This window comes from Anomaloglossus baeobatrachus, chromosome 6 (assembly GCF_048569485.1).
Source record: "Anomaloglossus baeobatrachus isolate aAnoBae1 chromosome 6, aAnoBae1.hap1, whole genome shotgun sequence".
Taxonomy (NCBI): domain Eukaryota; kingdom Metazoa; phylum Chordata; class Amphibia; order Anura; family Aromobatidae; genus Anomaloglossus; species Anomaloglossus baeobatrachus.
Window position 1 is genome coordinate 123772362 of NC_134358.1, and position 17256 is coordinate 123789617.

Here is a 17256-nt window from a genome sequence, read left to right on the forward strand (position 1 = left end):
TAGTCCAGGTTAATAGGAGCTGACATCAGCGGAGTGCAGTAGTTCCCTGCGAGTGACTCCCACAGTCCATTACTCGTAGGTGAGTGACCTGCTGCCAATAGCTGCATCTTGTGCCTATTGATGGGTTTGCAGCAGACAAGTCCCTTTAATGAGAAATATTAGGCAGTAAATCTTGCAGCAAATTTGTCCTATGATGTTAATTTGGAAATAAAAAAAAGTGGCGCTGGTGGTTAATTCCTAATGAGAGTGATGGACAGCAGAGACAGAACAATACAAACTAATGGCCGTGTTGCTGATCACTTTACTCCTTGATTAAAGACAGCCAATTACTGCGCAGAACAGTGTCATAATTATGCGCCTTAATCACATCCACGAGCTCTAATTGCCTTAACGATGTGTTTCATTAAATGAATGTAGGTATTATAGGCGACAGTTTTCATACACAGTTGTTTTCAAATTAACATAATATTAGACATCGTCATGGAAATTGTTTTAATAATCATAATTAGAGGCACCCAGGCTTTGTGTGATAATGCTGAGAGACGGCTCTTCTGGCCTCAGGGCAGCTCTGCCACCCTGTGTGCAGCCATTCCAGCCCTGATCACAGCCCTGCTCCCTGCAATGATCCCAACCCGGCTCACAGCACTGATCCCAGCAATGATCCCAACCCGGCTCACAGCACTGATCCCAGCGACGAATCCAGCAATGATCCCAACAATGATCCTAACCCTGCTCCCTGCAATGATCCCAACCCTGCTCCCTGCAATGATCCCAACCCTGCTCCCTGCAATGATCCCAAACCCGGCTCACAGCACTGATCCCAACGACGAATCCAGCAATGATCCCAGCAATGATCCCAGCCCTGCTCCCTGCAATGATCCCAACCCTGCTCCCTGCAATGATCCCAGCCCTGCTCCCTGCAATGATCCCAACCCTGCTCCCAGACCTGATCCCAGCAATGATCCCAACAATGATCCCAGCAATGATTTCAGCCCTGATCCCAGCAATAATCCCAGCCATGATCCCAGCAATTAACCCAGCCCTGATCCTAGCAATGATGCCAGCAATGATCCAGACAGTGATCCTAGCCCTGATCCCAACAATGATCCCAACAATTAACCAAGCCCTGATCCCATCAATTAACCCAGCCCTGATCCCAGCAATGATCCCAACAATGTTCCCAGCAATTATCCCAGCAATGCTTCCCAACAGTGATCCCATCCCTGATTCCAACAATGATCCCAGTAATGATTCCCAACAGTGATCCCAGCCCTGATCCCAACAATGATCCCAGTCCTGATCCCAACAATTAACCAAGCCATGATCCCAGCAATTAACCCAGCCCTGATCCTAGCAATGATCCCAACAATGTTCTCAGCAATTACCCCAGCAATGATTCCCAACAGTGATCCCAGCCCTGATCCAAACAATGATCCCAGCCCTGATCCCAACATTTAACCAAGCCCTGATCCCAGCAATTAACCCAGCCCTGATCCTAGCAATGATCCCAACAATGTTCCCAGCAATTATCCCAGCAATGGTTCCCAACAGTGATCCCAGCCCTGATTCCAACAATGATCCCAGCAATTATCCCAGCAATGGTTCCCAACAGTTATCCCAGCCCTGATTCCAACAATGATCCCAGCCCTGATCCCAGCAATGATTCCTAACAGTGATCCCAGCCCCTATCCCAACAATGATACCAGCAATGCTTCCAGCCCTGATACGAGCTATGATCCCAGAAATGATCCTAACCCTGATCCCAGCAATGATCTCTGCCTTCCTCCCAGCCCTGATCCCAGCAATGATCCCAGCCCTGCACTGTAAACTTCCAAGTTTGTAGTCCTCTTGCTATATATCATCTCAAGAGTGGGATGGATAAGAATATTATTAAGAAGTCAGAGAGCAGATTTTATAAGCCAGACCCTTCACTGATAACAGAGACCTCTCTCCATTCAGCACTATATTGTAAGGTGAGAGTTCTCTGCAGTGGAGTTTATCCCTGGGTTCATTTCAAATTGGGATCATGGATCATCCTTGCAGAAGTTCACAACGATTTGTTCGTGAGGGTGAACTTCTTCTACAAATAAATATATATATATATATATATATATATATATATATATATATATATATACATATATATAGATGTATATAAACACACAAACAAGCACGTGTTGGCTCAGAATACTTCTTAGCTCTTTATCCCAAGGAAGTCATGCAAAATACAAATGCATAGCTCAGGAATATATCTCTATATAGTTAATAACCAATTAGTTATCTTTATTCTATCTATCATCTATAACTTACTATCATCTATCTATCTGTAAACTAATATATATCGAGATTATATATATATATATATATATATATATATATATTAGTTTACAGATAGATGATAGATATGGATAGGTGATAGATTAATAGATAGCTAGATAGGTAGCTTTTATATATATATATATATATATATATATATATATATATATATATATATATATATATATATATATATATATAATCTATCTGTCATCATGTATCTTTTTTCATATTTCATTTGAAAATTTCCACATATTGCACATCATGTTTCACAAATATAGAAAAGTATCAAACAAGTCATAAAGAAAGGAATGTGTTCTAATCTAATCAAATCTAATCCACTGAATATATAAATTAGGTTATATACATATATAAAAATAACTTTATATGACCTATTTGTATATAAAAAATAAACTTCTATGGAAATATACACTTGTTCCAAAAAGCAAACAAGAAAATTGTACTAAAGGCAGTATAACTAATAAATGAGAAATAATTAAAAAAAATATTAATTTCTGTATGAAATAATAAGAAAAAAAGCTAAATATATATATTTTTAATTTGGTTTTTTTTAAATGAGGAATTTCAATATTTATGGTAACACCATTGAATTTCTGAAATGCAGAACGTGGCAGGGACACAGATGCACAGACATAATGATAATATATGTGCTTGATAATCTGATTGACCTATTTCATGGGCAGCATTATTTTACACATCCTTGCCCTATGAGCATTCATTCCATCGTGACAATCGGAGCCCTGTCAGGAGCCTCAGACAGCAGGACAATGTCTCATCTATTTCACTAAGTACCAATAATTGAATTATTAATGCAAACGTTATCCATTGAATCAGATTCCGATACAAACTGTAAAATCACAATTGATAAATCTATAAAAATAACCCAAACACTAAATACATAGACAGAGCAACTCTACAGAAGCCAGAACTCTCAGGTCCCCTATGTCATCAATGCATTCAGATTGATTGAGTTAATGAAGAATAGAAAACACATCATTTTGCATTTTTGGACTGAGGCCATTTATTAAAGCTCAGTTTAAATACAATTATGTAGCAACTTTAAATCAAAATGACCTTTTATTTCATTGAGCTCAGAGACATTGAAATGAATTTCTCAGATGCGTTCTTGTCTATTAAGCTTTGAAACACTTGGCACAAAGTATATAAATTAATTCGTCAAAATGTAAAATGAAAATAAATTAAAATATAAGGAAAATTCATGTCACTTTCTTCCACCTGTAACACAAGATAAATAAATACTGAAATGTAACACAGAAGGACCCACTTTCCTCACACAACATTCCATATGGAGTAACAAGGTGCACAGAATTGTGTAGAAAACCCTAAACTTTCACTCCCAACAGGTATTACTATTATTTCTTGCAAGCCATTGACATCCTCAACAAAGTCCTACAAAGTTCAGACACAATAAAAAATACAAGTGATTTCTATCCTTGCACTGTTAAGAAGTCTTTGTAATTAAATAAGTCTATATTTCAAGTGTTTTCCTGGCTCAGAATCATTAAATTCAAGTGTCTTGTTTGTTTTTTAGTTTAGTCTCAAATGTATATGATCTCTAAAAATACCAATATCATTGAGTTCCTCATTATAAGCAGCGTTTCGGGGACATGGTGCACTCACTCCACACAGCCTGGTGTCATTGGCCACAAGTACCTAGAACAAGAAGTGGATCAGATGCCATAGACTTCGCTGAGGTCTGGTTACCGTTCTTGTCCATCAGTGGTGAAACAATATGAAATCAAATATTAGAATAACCAATGTAACAGGACTGGCAGAGGAGGTCACAATGGAGAAGCCTCAGAAGTTCTTCTACTGTGTCACCTTGTGGGGTTGTCCCTGGTCTTGGTGGCACCAGGTCCTGGGCACCCGGTGGTATCAGCTCCTATAGGCTCTTGCTGTTAAGGCTTATCAGTACACTGTTTGCACAGACTGGATGAGACGCTGTTGAAGAGGGCACATTTGTCCGGGCAGGAGCTGGCCACGGTGCTGAAGGGGTACCCAGCGCTGGCAGCCGCTTGCTCATAGGCTCCCAGGGCAGGATGAAGGGCTGCAGCAGCGGCGGCGGCGGCTGCAGCAGAGCTGGGGATGGAGGCAGCAGAGATGGCCTGGCCTTGGTTGAGATAAGCCACCAGTCTTCTCATCTCTTCCAGAGCCTGGGCTTGCATGAGGATGTAGTTCTTGGCTAGGAGCAGGGTGGCTATCTTGGAGAGCTTCCTGACTGAGGGGCTATGGGCATAGGGGATGACGGCTCGCAGCTCGTCCAGGGCATCGTTCAGATCGTGCATGCGTCTCCTCTCCCGGGCGTTAATATTCAGCCTCAGGGCTTTCTGCTCTTTGGACTTTTTCCCTCCGCCGGGTCCTAGGGGCGCATCTAACTTCATCCCGGGCTGTGAGGAGCGGTGGTCCCCCGGCCTGAGGACCAGCTCACAGCGGCCGTCACTGTCATCGTCGGGGCTCTGCTCCTCTCCTCCGCTGCTCTCTGCCCCCCTGCCCGCGCTCTCTGCCCCGTACTTGGCGCACATGCTGGCCGCCGCGAGCGCTAACGGGTCTCCCACTGCCCCCGGAGGCAGCACCGAGCTCTGGTGGTGGCGCAGGAGCTCTGCGGGGTCCGGACCGTCATAGCAGTGCAGCGGGGAGCGCTCCCCGGGCTGGGACAGGTCCAGACCCTGCGGGGAGCGGAAGGCAGACTCCATCCTCTTAGCGCCCAGCGTCTTGTGGAACAAGTCTTCCTCTGCCAGGTTCAGCGCTCTCTCCATGGCCCGGGTCCGGGAGGAAGTTGTGCCGGTGACCGGCGCTGGCTCTGGAGGTCCGCTCTGCCGCTGCTGGGGGTCACAGGTCGGGGTCTCAGCTCCAGCCTGGTGTCCTCTGCCCAGGCATTCTCACACGGAGCACGCTCCTGCGACGTTTATCTTGCTTGGATTCACCTTCAAGAGATTTCTGGAGCCATCAGCGCCCGCCTCAGACGGGGGAGTCTTTACATCATTATCTGTGAGTAGGTTATTATGGAGAGGACTCGCCTGTTGGGACACAGCTTTCTACCCAATCAGGTTAACGTTTTAATTAATGGGATTAAAACGGTAACAAACAATCCCAGGCGCTCGCCTCAGTCCTGAGCCTGCTCTGAAGGCAGCAGCATCGCGAGCTTTATACCGGGAGCCGCTCCATTATCCTCCGCGCCATCTGTATACACAGCTCCACGCATATGTTTGCAAGACGCGGTGTCCTGTTAGGAACCCAACAACTGCCTTTAGCCTGACATGTGTGGTGACTTTCACTCATCAACGAGCACAGTAAAAGCCCCACTTCCACGAAGGAGGAGTGTGCTCCTGCAAATTACACCGCTGCACTCCACAGCTCCTCCAAGACTCACAGCAAGCGACTGAGGTGTCAGAGCCTCTCAGCGCCAGGCTATAGGGATGCTGCTCCCCCCATAGAGACTTATGTGGCTATAGAGGTGCTGCTCCCCCCATAGAGACTTATGTGGTTATAGAGGTGCTGCTCCCCCCATAGAGACTTTATGTGGTTATAGAGGTGCTGCTCCCCCCATAGAGACTTATGTGGCTATAGAGGTGCTGCTCCCCCCATAGAGACTTTATGTGGTTATAGAGGTGCTGCTCCCCCCATAGAGACTTATGTGGTTATAGAGGTGCTGCTCCCCCCATAGAGACTTATGTGGCTATAGAGGTGCTGCTCCCCCCATAGAGACTTTATGTGGTTATAGAGGTGCTGCTCTCCCCATAGAGACTTTATGTGGCTAAAGGGATGCTGCTCCCCCCATAGAGACTTTATGTGGCTATAGGGATGCTGCTCCCCCCATAGAGACTTTATGTGGCTATAGAGGTGCTGCTCCCCCCATAGAGACTTTATGTGGCTATAGAGGTGCTGCTCCCCCCATAGAGACTTATGTGGTTATAGAGGTGCTGCTCCCCCCATAGAGACTTATGTGGTTATAGGGATGCTCCTCCCCCCATAGAGACTTATGTGGTTATAGAGGTGCTGCTCCCCCCATAGAGACTTATGTGGTTATAGGGATGCTTCTCCCCCCATAGAGACTTTATGTGGCTAAAGGGATGCTGCTCCCCCCATAGAGACTTTATGTGGTTATAGGGATGCTGCTCCCCCCCATAGAGACTTTATGTGGCTATAGGGATGCTGCTGCCCCCATAGAGACTTATGTGGCTATAGGGATGCTGCTCCCCCCCTAGAGACTTATGTGGCTATAGGGATGCTGCTCCCCCATGGAGACTTTATGTGGCTATAGGGATGCTGCTCCCCCCATAGAGACTTTATGTGGCTATAGGGATGCTGCTCCCCCCATAGAGACTTTATGTGGCTAAAGGGATGCTGCTCCCCCCATAGAGACTTTATGTGGTTATAGGGAGGCTGCTCCCCCCATAGAGACTTTATGTGGCTATAGGGATGCTGCTCCCCCCATGGAGACTTTATGTGGCTATAAGGATGCTGCTCCCCCCATAGAGACTTTATGTGGCTATAGGGATGCTGCTCCCCCCATGGAGGCTTTATGTGGTTATAGGGATGCTGCTCCCCCCATAGAGACTTTATGTGGTTATAGGGATGCTGCTCCCCCCATGGAGACTTTATATGGTTATAGAGCTGCTCCCCCGATGGAGACTTAATGTGGCTATAGAGGTGCTGCTCCCTCCATAGAGACTTTATGTGGTTATAGAGATGCTGCTCCCCCCATAGAGACTTTATGTGGTTATAGAGGTGCTGCTCCCCCGATGGAGACTTAATGTGGCTATAGAGGTGCTGCTGCTCCCTCCATAGAGACTTTATGTGGTTATAGAGATGCTGCTCCCCCCATAGAGACTTTATGTGGTTATAGAGGGGCTGCTCCCCCCATGGAGACTTTATGTGGCTATAGGGATGCTGCTCCCCCCATGGAGACTTTATATGGTTATAGACCTGCTCCCCCCATGGAGACTTTATGTGGTTACAGAGGTGCTGCTCCCTCCATGGAGACTTTATGTGGTTATAGAGGTGCTACTCCCCCCATGGAGACTTTATATGGTTATAGAGGTGCTGCTCCCTCCATAGAGACTTTATGTGGTTATAGAGGTGCTGCTCCCCCCATGGAGACTTTATGTGGCTATAGGGATGCTGCTCCCCCCATAGAGACTTTATATGGTTATAGAGGTGCTGCTCCCTCCATAGAGACTTTATGTGGTTATAGAGGTGCTGCTCCCCCCATGGAGACTTTATGTGGCTATAGGGATGCTGCTCCCCCCATAGAGACTTTATGTGGCTATAGGGATGCTGCTCCCCCCATAGAGACTTTATGAGGTTATAGGGATGCTGCTCCCCCCATAGAGACTTTATGTGGTTATAGGGATGCTGCTCCCCCCATGGAGACTTTATATGGTTATAGAGCTGCTCCCCCGATGGAGACTTAATGTGGCTATAGAGGTGCTCCCCCTATGGAGACTTTATGTGGTTATAGAGGTGCTGCTCCCTCCATAGAGACTTTGTGGTTATAGAGATGCTGCTCCCCCCATGGAGACTTTATGTGGCTATAGGGATGCTGCTCCCCCCATGGAGACTTTATGTGGTTATAGACCTGCTCCCCCCATGGAGACTTTATGTGGTTATAGAGGTGCTGCTCCCCCCATGGAGACTTTATATGGTTATAGAGGTGCTGCTCCCTCCATAGAGACTTTATGTGGTTATAGAGGTGCTGCTCCCCCCATGGAGACTTTATGTGGCTATAGGGATGCTGCTCCCCCCATGGAGACTTTATGTGGCTATAGAGGTGCTGCTCCCCCCATAGAGACTTTATGAGGTTATAGGGATGCTGCTCCCCCCATGGAGACTTTATATGGTTATAGAGCTGCTCCCCCCATGGAGACTTAATGTGGTTATAGAGGTGCTGCTCCCCCCATAGAGACTTTATGTGGTTATAGGGATGCTGCTCCCCCCATGGAGACTTTATATGGTTATAGAGCTGCTCCCCCCATGGAGACTTAATGTGGCTATAGAGGTGCTGCTCCCTCCATAGAGACTTTATGTGGTTATAGAGGTGCTGCTCCCTCCATAGAGACTTTATGTGGTTATAGAGATGCTGCTCCCTCCATGGAGACTTTATGTGGTTATAGAGGTGCTGCTCCCCCCATGGAGACTTTATGTGGTTATAGAGGTGCTGCTCCCCCCATGGAGACTTTATGTGGATATAGAGGTGCTGCTCCCCCCATGGATACTTTATGTGGTTATAGAGATGCTGCTCCCCCCATGGAGACTTTATGTGGTTATAGAGGTGCTGCTCCCCCCATGGATACTTTATGTGGTTATAGGGATGCTGCTCCCCCCATGGAGACTTTATGTGGTTATAGGGATGCTGCTCCCTCCATGGAGTCTTTATGTAGTTATAGAGGTGCTGCTCCCTCCATGGAGACCTTTTGTGGTTCTAGAGGTGCTGCTCCCTCCATGGAGTCTTTATGTAGTTATAGAGGTGCTGCTCCCTCCATGGAGTCTTTATGTAGTTATAGAGGTGCTGCTCCCTCCATGGAGTCTTTATGTAGTTATAGAGGTGCTGCTCCCTCCATGGAGACCTTTTGTGGTTATAGAGGTGCTGCTCCCTCTATGGAGTCTTTATGTAGTTATAGAGGTGCTGCTCCCTCCATGGAGTCTTTATGTAGTTATAGAGGTGATGCTCCCTCCATGGAGACCTTTTGTGGTTATAGGGGTGCTGCTCTTGCCATGGAGACCTTTTGTGGTTATAGGGGTGCTGCTCCCGCCATGGAGACCTTTTGTGGTTATAGGGGTGCTGCTCTCGCCATGGAGACTTTTTGTGGTTATAGGGGTGCTGCTCCCGCCATGGAGACCTTTTGTGGTTATAGGGGTGCTGCTCCCGCCATGGAGACCTTTTGTGGTTATAGGGGTGCTGCTCCCGCCATGGAGACCTTTTGTGGTTATAGGGGTGCTGCTCCCTCCATGGAGACTTTAAGTGGTTCTAGAGATAGAGCTGCTGCTCTCCCCATGGATACTTTATGTGGTTATAGAGGTGCTGCTCCCCCCATGGAGACTCTATGTGGTTATAGAGGTGCTGCTCCCGCCATGGAGACCTTTTGTGGTTATAGGGGTGCTGCTCCCGCCATGGAGACCTTTTGTGGTTATAGGGGTGCTGCTCCCGCCATGGAGACCTTTTGTGGTTATAGGGATGCTGCTCCCGCCATGGAGACCTTTTGTGGTTATAGGGATGCTGCTCCCTCCATGGATACTTTATGTGGTTATAGATATAGAGCTGCTGCACTCCCCATAGATACTTTATGTGCTGTATGTCTTCATCTCAGCTCCTCTGGAGTCTATCACACAAACTACTTATTCCTCTTTTTATGATGAGATATGCGGGCTGTTGTCCAGAGATATATAAGGCGTAGAAGCAGGAGACTTGAAAGCAGTGAAGTTTGCAAATAATCCACCTTAGCACTTTCTGACTCTACTTTATGTGGAGGGAGCGTTTTGGGCAATTTTATGAGTGAATCTGCAATATTGCATCTGAGCTGAAACTTGTTCTCAGAAGTTATAGGACCACTAGTCTTCACCTTAGCTACATATCTTCTGAGGAGATAAATGTCATGTATTTAATAAGGAGTGAGCATACTCATGTGTATGTGCAGACACAGACTGTATATATGCAAATACATATACACAAGCAGGTGCCCATACACATACACACACACACACACACAAAGAGAAAAGATTTTAAATATATATATATATATATATATATATATATATATATATATATATATAAAAACCTTATCACAAACGCAAGTGCACCTCTCACATTTTGTAAATATTTTAGTAGATCTAGTAGATCTTTTCTTATGACAAAACTGAAGACATGACGCTTTGATACAATGTAAAGTAGTCAGTGTACAGCTTGTATAACAGTGTAAATTTGTTGTCCTCTAATTATCTCAGTACACAGCCATTAATATCTAAACGCTAGCAACTAAATGAAAATGGCCAAATTGTGCCTAAAGTGTCAATATTCTGTGTAACCACCATTATTTGCAAGCACTGCCTTAAAGGGGTGGCCCACTACAAAGCATAGTGGCCACATTGATATAAAGCTGAAAGAAGGATTTTTCTAAATACCTTCTGTTGTCCATTCTGCCTGTGAGTGGCACTATCGCTGTCTGTCCGGTGATGTCATGTCAACTTCTGCAATTGTAAGTTGACCCAACATCACTGAGGCAGGGTCCAGTCTCTGTGAGTGACTGAGCTGTGGGCGGAGTTTCACTGCACATCACAGCCCAGCAGCGCTGCCCATGCGACCCTGCACCTCGCCAGGCCCCATAACCCGCCTGCCATCCATCCCTACCCTATCACCGGGCCCCAGGACAACCAACCCCCTACCCACGGAGGGGAGAACTAACAACAAAGCTGCTCCCTGTCACCGCTCCCGGGATCCCCGTCCAGAGCAGCGGTGGTGTCACCATTATCAGCACAGCCGTGGGTGGCGTCACGGACAATAAATCCCCACAATCAATCCCAAATCCCCTTTTCACTCTCGGGCGAGGAACGCCGCTCGAGTCCCCGGGATCCGGCCCACCGCGCGAGCCACCACCGAGCAGCAGCAGCCGCAGCAGCAGTGGCGGCCGGACTCGAGCAGTGGGAGAGCACAGCGTCCCCTCCTCCGCCCGCGACACTTGCGACGCTCTGCGGTAAAGGAGAGAGCTCAAGAGATGATGGGCTGTGACATGCGATGAAACTCTGCCCACAGCCCAGTCACTCATAGAGACCGGGTCCCACCTCAATGATTCCGGGTCAACTTCCAATTCCTGAAGTTGGCGTGAGATCACCGGACAACAGAGGTGACTGCAGCCAGGGGTCCCATGATGGGGATGAGCGAATAGCGATAGCACCGCCCACAGACAGAATGAACAACAGAAGGTATTTAGAAAAAGCCTTCTGTCTCAGCTTTACATCATTGTGGCCACTTTGCTTTGTAGTGGACCACCTCTTTAACTCTCCTAGGCGTAGAGTTCACTAGAGCTTCACAGGAGCCACTGGAATCCTCTTCCACTCGTGCATGACGACATCACAGAGCTGTTGGGTGTTAGAGACCTTCTGATCCTCCACCTTCCATTTGAGGAAGTCCCACATTGGGTTTAGGCCTGGAGACATTCTTGGCTAGTCAAGCACCTTTACCTTCAGCAAGGCAGTGGCCATCTTGGAGGTATGTTTTGGATCGTTATGTTGAAATACTGCCCTGCAACTCAGTTTCCAAAAGGAGGATATCGTGCTCTGATCCAATATGTCCCAGTACATATTGAAATTCATGGTTTCCTCAATGAACTGTAGCTCCCCACAGCCAGCAGCACTCATGCAGCTCAAAACCATGACATTCCCACCACCATGCTTGATTGTAGGCAAAACACATTTGTCTTTGTTCTCCTCAACTGGTTGCCACCACACACGCTTGACACCATCTGAACCAAATAAGTTTATCTTGTTCTCTTGAGACCACAGCACATGGTTCCAGTATCCATGTCTTTAGTTTGCTTGTCTTCAGCAAACTGTAAGCATTCTTGTTCATCATGTTTAGAAAAGGCTTCATTCTGGAATGACAGCCATGCAGACCAATTTGATGCAGTGTGCAATGTATGGTCTGATCACTGACAGACTGACACACACCCCTGTAATCTCTGCAGCAATGATGGCAGCACTCCTACATCTATTTTGAAAATGTTTGCCAAAGTGTGAGGGGTGTACTCACTTTAGTGATATACTGTGTCTATCTATCTATCTATCTATCTATCTATCTATCTATCTATCTATCTATCTATCTTATCTATCTATCTAAGCCTACACTAAACCACACATGCACACACACATACATTTCACACATCAAACCTACACACTTCAAACTTACACACCTTCACACACCAAACCAAAATTCACTGCAGAGAACAAAAGCACACAAACCCCAAACATACACACACATTCCCACACACACACCCCACACCTATGTGCATATGCACATGCATGCACAAAAAACCTGCGTACACCAAACCTGCCCACACACATGCACACACACACATGTACCACACAAACCAAATCTACAGATGCACACACCAAACCTACATATAGAAACAACATATACACATCAAATCTGCACACATAAAACTTACACACAGACACACACATACCAAACCCACACAGACCATATCTGAACAACACACCTGCACACACTAAACATATATAGACCAAACCTCCCACAACACACACCAAACCTACACACATACCAAACTTACACACACCAAACTTATACACAGTCGTACACACACCAAGCCACATAGACTATATCTACACCCACCAAACTTATGTTGCAGGCGGGGAGGACGCCGCTAACGCTCGGGTCCGGCGCTGCTGCGACTGCTGCTCGGTGGCTAGAGCGGTGGGCCGGATCCTGGGACTCAAGCGGCGCTCCTCGCCCATTACTGAAAAGGGGTGGTTGGTTTGGGGGATTTAGTCCGTGACGCCACCCACGGGTTGTGGTGAAGATGGGCACCACCGCTGCTGGTGACGGGGATCCCGGGAGCGATGGTGGGGAGCAGCTAAGATGTTGTTTTCCCCCTCCGTGGGTAGGGGTCGGTGATCCCGGGGCCCGGTGGTGTGACGGGGAGGCAGGGTTGGTGAGGTGCAGGGTTGCAGGGACAGCGCGGCGCGGTTCCGGATGGCACAGGTGTACTCACTCAGTAAGAGATGCACAAAGTCCTCGGTAAACCAAACGGCTGGATGGACGGGTCCCGCAGCCGGCTGCAGTGTCTCTCCCTGGACAGGTGATGGCGGCTGTCTTTCCCTGCACCTTTGTTTACTTGTTTGACTATGATGGATCCTCAACGGTAGTCCGCTCCCCGGTGTATGGATGCCGGAGGAGCCCGTTTGCCTGCAGGCACTGGCCCTTGGGTCTCTAGCCTTAGGCGGTAGCTGTATACCCTCACAGTGTGGGCGGTTGCCTTCTAACGTCTTTGGCTGTTAGGAAACCCCTGGGGTTCCTGTCACACTCGGATTTGACTGTTGACGGCGACTCCAAGCCTAGTCGGGGTCCGATGGCCCTGCCTGTGTGTGCTGGCTTCACTTCGCTCCCCGGTCAGTACCGGCGGGCCAACGCCCGACCCCGGTCCTATGGTTCCGCGTCAATTCACCACTCCTGCAGACGGCCACAAACCCAGACACTCTCCTCTTCACTCCTCTCACTTCAACCTCCTGAACTTCACTGCTCCTTTTCCCGCCTCCAGGCCTGTGAACTCCTCGGTGGGTGGGGCCAACCACCTGGCTCCGCCCCACCTGGTGTGGACATCAGACCCTGGAGGGAGGCAACAAGGGTTTTGTGTTTGGCTAATGTTACTGTCTAGTGGGGGTGGGGGTGTTTGTGTGTTACCTGTGACGACCTGTCTAGTCCAGGGTGCCACACTTACACAGACCTCACACATAGCACACACTAAACCTACAAATACTACAAACACCAAACCTACACACACACACACACACACACACAAAACCTAACCCCACCCACACCAAATCCCCACACACCACATCTACACACACATACACACACACACACACACATCACAGACCTACATGCACTGTAAAAATTCCTTTTATAAATTAAAAAAAAATAAAAATCAGCCGTCTTTGTCATATATTTTGTAAAGATAAAAAAAAAAATCAAGGCTCCATGGTCAAAAAAAGGAAATCTTTACAAATTATCCTGTGTAAATTTTCCCAAACATGAATGACACTTATAAGGTTCGGGCCTCTAAAGGCCACTTTACACGCTGTGATATTGGTACCGATATCGCTAGCGTGGGTACCCACCCCTATTGGTTGTGCGACACGTGCAAATCGCTGCCCGTGGCGCACAACATCGTCCGGACCCGTCACACTACTTACCTGCTCTGCGACGTCGCTGTGACCGGCGAACCGCCTCCTTTCTAAGGGGGCGGTCCGTGTGGCGTCACAGCGACGTCACTAAGCGGTCGCCCAATCAAAGCGGAGGGGCGGAGATGAGCGGGACGTAACATCCTGCCCACCTCCTCCTTCCTCATTGCGGGCGGCGGCAGGTAAGGTGAGGTTCCTCGTTCCTGCGGCGTCTCACAGAGCAATGTGTGCTGCCGCAGGAGCGACGAACTACATCGTATACGCTGCAGCAGTGATATTTGAGAAGGGACCCCCATGTCACCGATGAGCGATTTTGAACGTTTTCGCTCATAGGTGTCACACACAACGATATCACTAATGCAGCCGGATGTGTGTCACAAATTCCGTGACCCCAAAGACATCACATTAGCGATGTCGTAGTGTGTAAAGCGGCCTTAAGTTCATAAACTGGTTTTACCACTCTAGTAAAAAAAAACCCTCTTTCCATCTCACGTTGAAGAGATGCTGAATTGTCATGATGCCAGTCTGGGTAATCTTTTTGGAGTGTTCACATTTTGCATTTAGTCCAAACCTATAGAATTGTTAATGTTAACATAAACATTACTGTTCTGAAATCATACTCATATCCATGGGTGATATAGTAAGTAGTGTCATTTGTGCTAATTCTCAGTCACGTTATAAACACTTTACAGGACTTTTTAAAACGTTTTTGCAACTATAACTTTTGAAAAGTCTCTACCACTCCAGCTGCTCTTTCGACTTTTTCATATCATCTCCTTAGTGGCTTCCATCATAAACAAAAACCATGATGCATAGACCCTTCGGACAGCAGAATTTGACAGGAAAAATATCCCTGATTACACTGCTATTTTACTTGTTAAATGTGATATAATCTGGGACAGAGGCTTCGAATGTGAATATAGCCCAATTTAGCTTTTAAAAACTGTCAAAAATATATTTATATAAAAAATAGTACTTGAAAGTGTCCAGTCACATGATCATTGCTTTCCAGTAAAAAAAAAGATACAGTCAGGGCCAGAAATATTTGGACAGTGACACAAGTTTTGTTATTTTAGCTGTTTACAAAAACATGTTCAGAAATACAATTATATATATAATATGGGCTGAAAGTGCACACTCCCAGCTGCAATATGAGAGTTTTCACATCCAAATCGGAGAAAGGGTTTAGGAATCATAGCTCAGTAATGCATAGCCTCCTCTTTTTCAAGGGACCAAAAGTAATTGGACAAGGGATTCTAAGGGCTACAATTAACTCTGAAGACGTCTCCCTCGTTAACCTGTAATCAACGAAGTAGTTAAAAGGTCTGGGGTTGATTACAGGTGTGTGGTTTTGCATTTGGAAGCTGTTGCTGTGACCAGACAAAATGCGGTCTAAGGAACTCTCAATTGAGGTGAAGCAGAACATCCTGAGGCTGAAAAAAAAGAAAAAATCCATCAGAGAGATAGCAGACATGCTTGGAGTAGCAAAATCAACAGTCGGGTACATTCTGAGAAAAAAGGAATTGACTGGTGAGCTTGGGAACTCAAAAAGGCCTGGGCGTCCACGGATGACAACAGTGGCGGATGATCGCCGCATACTTTCTTTGGTGAAGAAGAACCCGTTCACAACATCAACTGAAGTCCAGAACACTCTCAGTGAAGTAGGTGTATCTGTCTCTAAGTCAACAGTAAAGAGAAGACTCCATGAAAGTAAATACAAAGGGTTCACATCTAGATGCAAACCATTCATCAATTCCAAAAATAGACAGGCCAGAGTTAAATTTGCTGAAAAACACCTCATGAAGCCAGCTCAGTTCTGGAAAAGTACTCTATGGACAGATGAGACAAAGATCAACCTGTACCAGAATGATGGGAAGAAAAAAGTTTGGAGAAGAAAGGGAACGGCACATGATCCAAGGCACACCACATCCTCTGTAAAACATGGTGGAGGCAACGTGATGGCATGGGCATGCATGGCTTTCAATGGCACTGGGTCACTTGTGCTTATTGATGACATAACAGCAGACAAGAGTAGCCAGATGAATTCTGAAGTGTACAGGGATATACTTTCAGCCCAGATTCAGCCAAATGCCGCAAAGTTGATCGGACGGCACTTCATAGTACAGATGGACAATGACCCCAAGCATACAGCCAAAGCTACCCAGGAGTTCATGATTGCAAAAAAGTGGAACATTCTGCAATGGTCAAGTCAATCACCAGATCTTAACCCAATTGAGCATGCATTTCACTTGCTCAAATCCAGACTTAAGACGGAAAGACCCACAAACAAGCAAGACCTGAATGCTGCGGCTGTAAAGGCCTGGCAAAGCATTAAGAAGGAGGAAACCCAGCGTTTGGTGATGTCCATGGATTCCAGACTTAAAGCAGTGATTGCCTCCAAAGGATTCGCAACAAAATATTGAAAATAAAAATATTTTGTTTGGGTTTGGTTTATTTGTCCAATTACTTTTGACCTCCTAAAATGTGGAGTGTTTGTAAAGAAATGTGTACAATTCCTACAATTTCTATCAGATATTTTTGTTCAAACCTTCAAATTAAACGTTACAATCTGCACTTGAATTCTGTTGTAGAGGTTTCATTTCAAATCCAATGTGGTGGCATGCAGAGCCCAACTCGCGAAAATTGTGTCACTGTCCAAATATTTCTGGACCTAACTGTACATCTTCTTTTTTTTTTTTAGAGAACACATTGTGATTCAATGGTACTTTTAAACCTCCACTCAAGCTTTTTTTTTCAGCACTGGAGTGGCTCTTTAAATCTAAGTCCCCTGCCCGGTCATATACATTCCAGCATCTTCACCTTTTACCGACGCCGCTCCAGTTCCGCACTGCCATCATGTGACAATCACTTCTAACTGCCTGGAAAGCAGAAGTTACATCATAAACTCACTGCAAGGCCTGTGACACACATCCGTGCCGCCGGCACGTGTTTGTCATTTTTTACACGTACCGGCGGCACGGAGACACG

The 17256-nt window shown here is 46.5% G+C and overlaps 1 protein-coding gene across 1 annotated transcript; it reads right to left on the bottom strand.

Moving 5' to 3' along the window:
* Nucleotides 1-3343: 3343 nt before the first annotated feature.
* On the bottom strand, nucleotides 3344-5667 carry BHLHE22 (basic helix-loop-helix family member e22). The gene has a single exon (XM_075316329.1). The coding sequence runs from the start codon at nucleotides 5112-5114 to the stop codon at nucleotides 4257-4259; it is 858 nt and encodes a 285-aa protein (XP_075172444.1). The 5' UTR covers nucleotides 5115-5667; the 3' UTR covers nucleotides 3344-4256.
* Between the last annotated feature and the right edge of the window lie 11589 nt (nucleotides 5668-17256).

Coding starts and splice junctions, on each gene's coding strand:
- BHLHE22 (XM_075316329.1), bottom strand. CDS start 5,114: ATGGAGAGAGCGCTGAACCTGGCAGAGGAAGACTTGTTCCACAAGACG.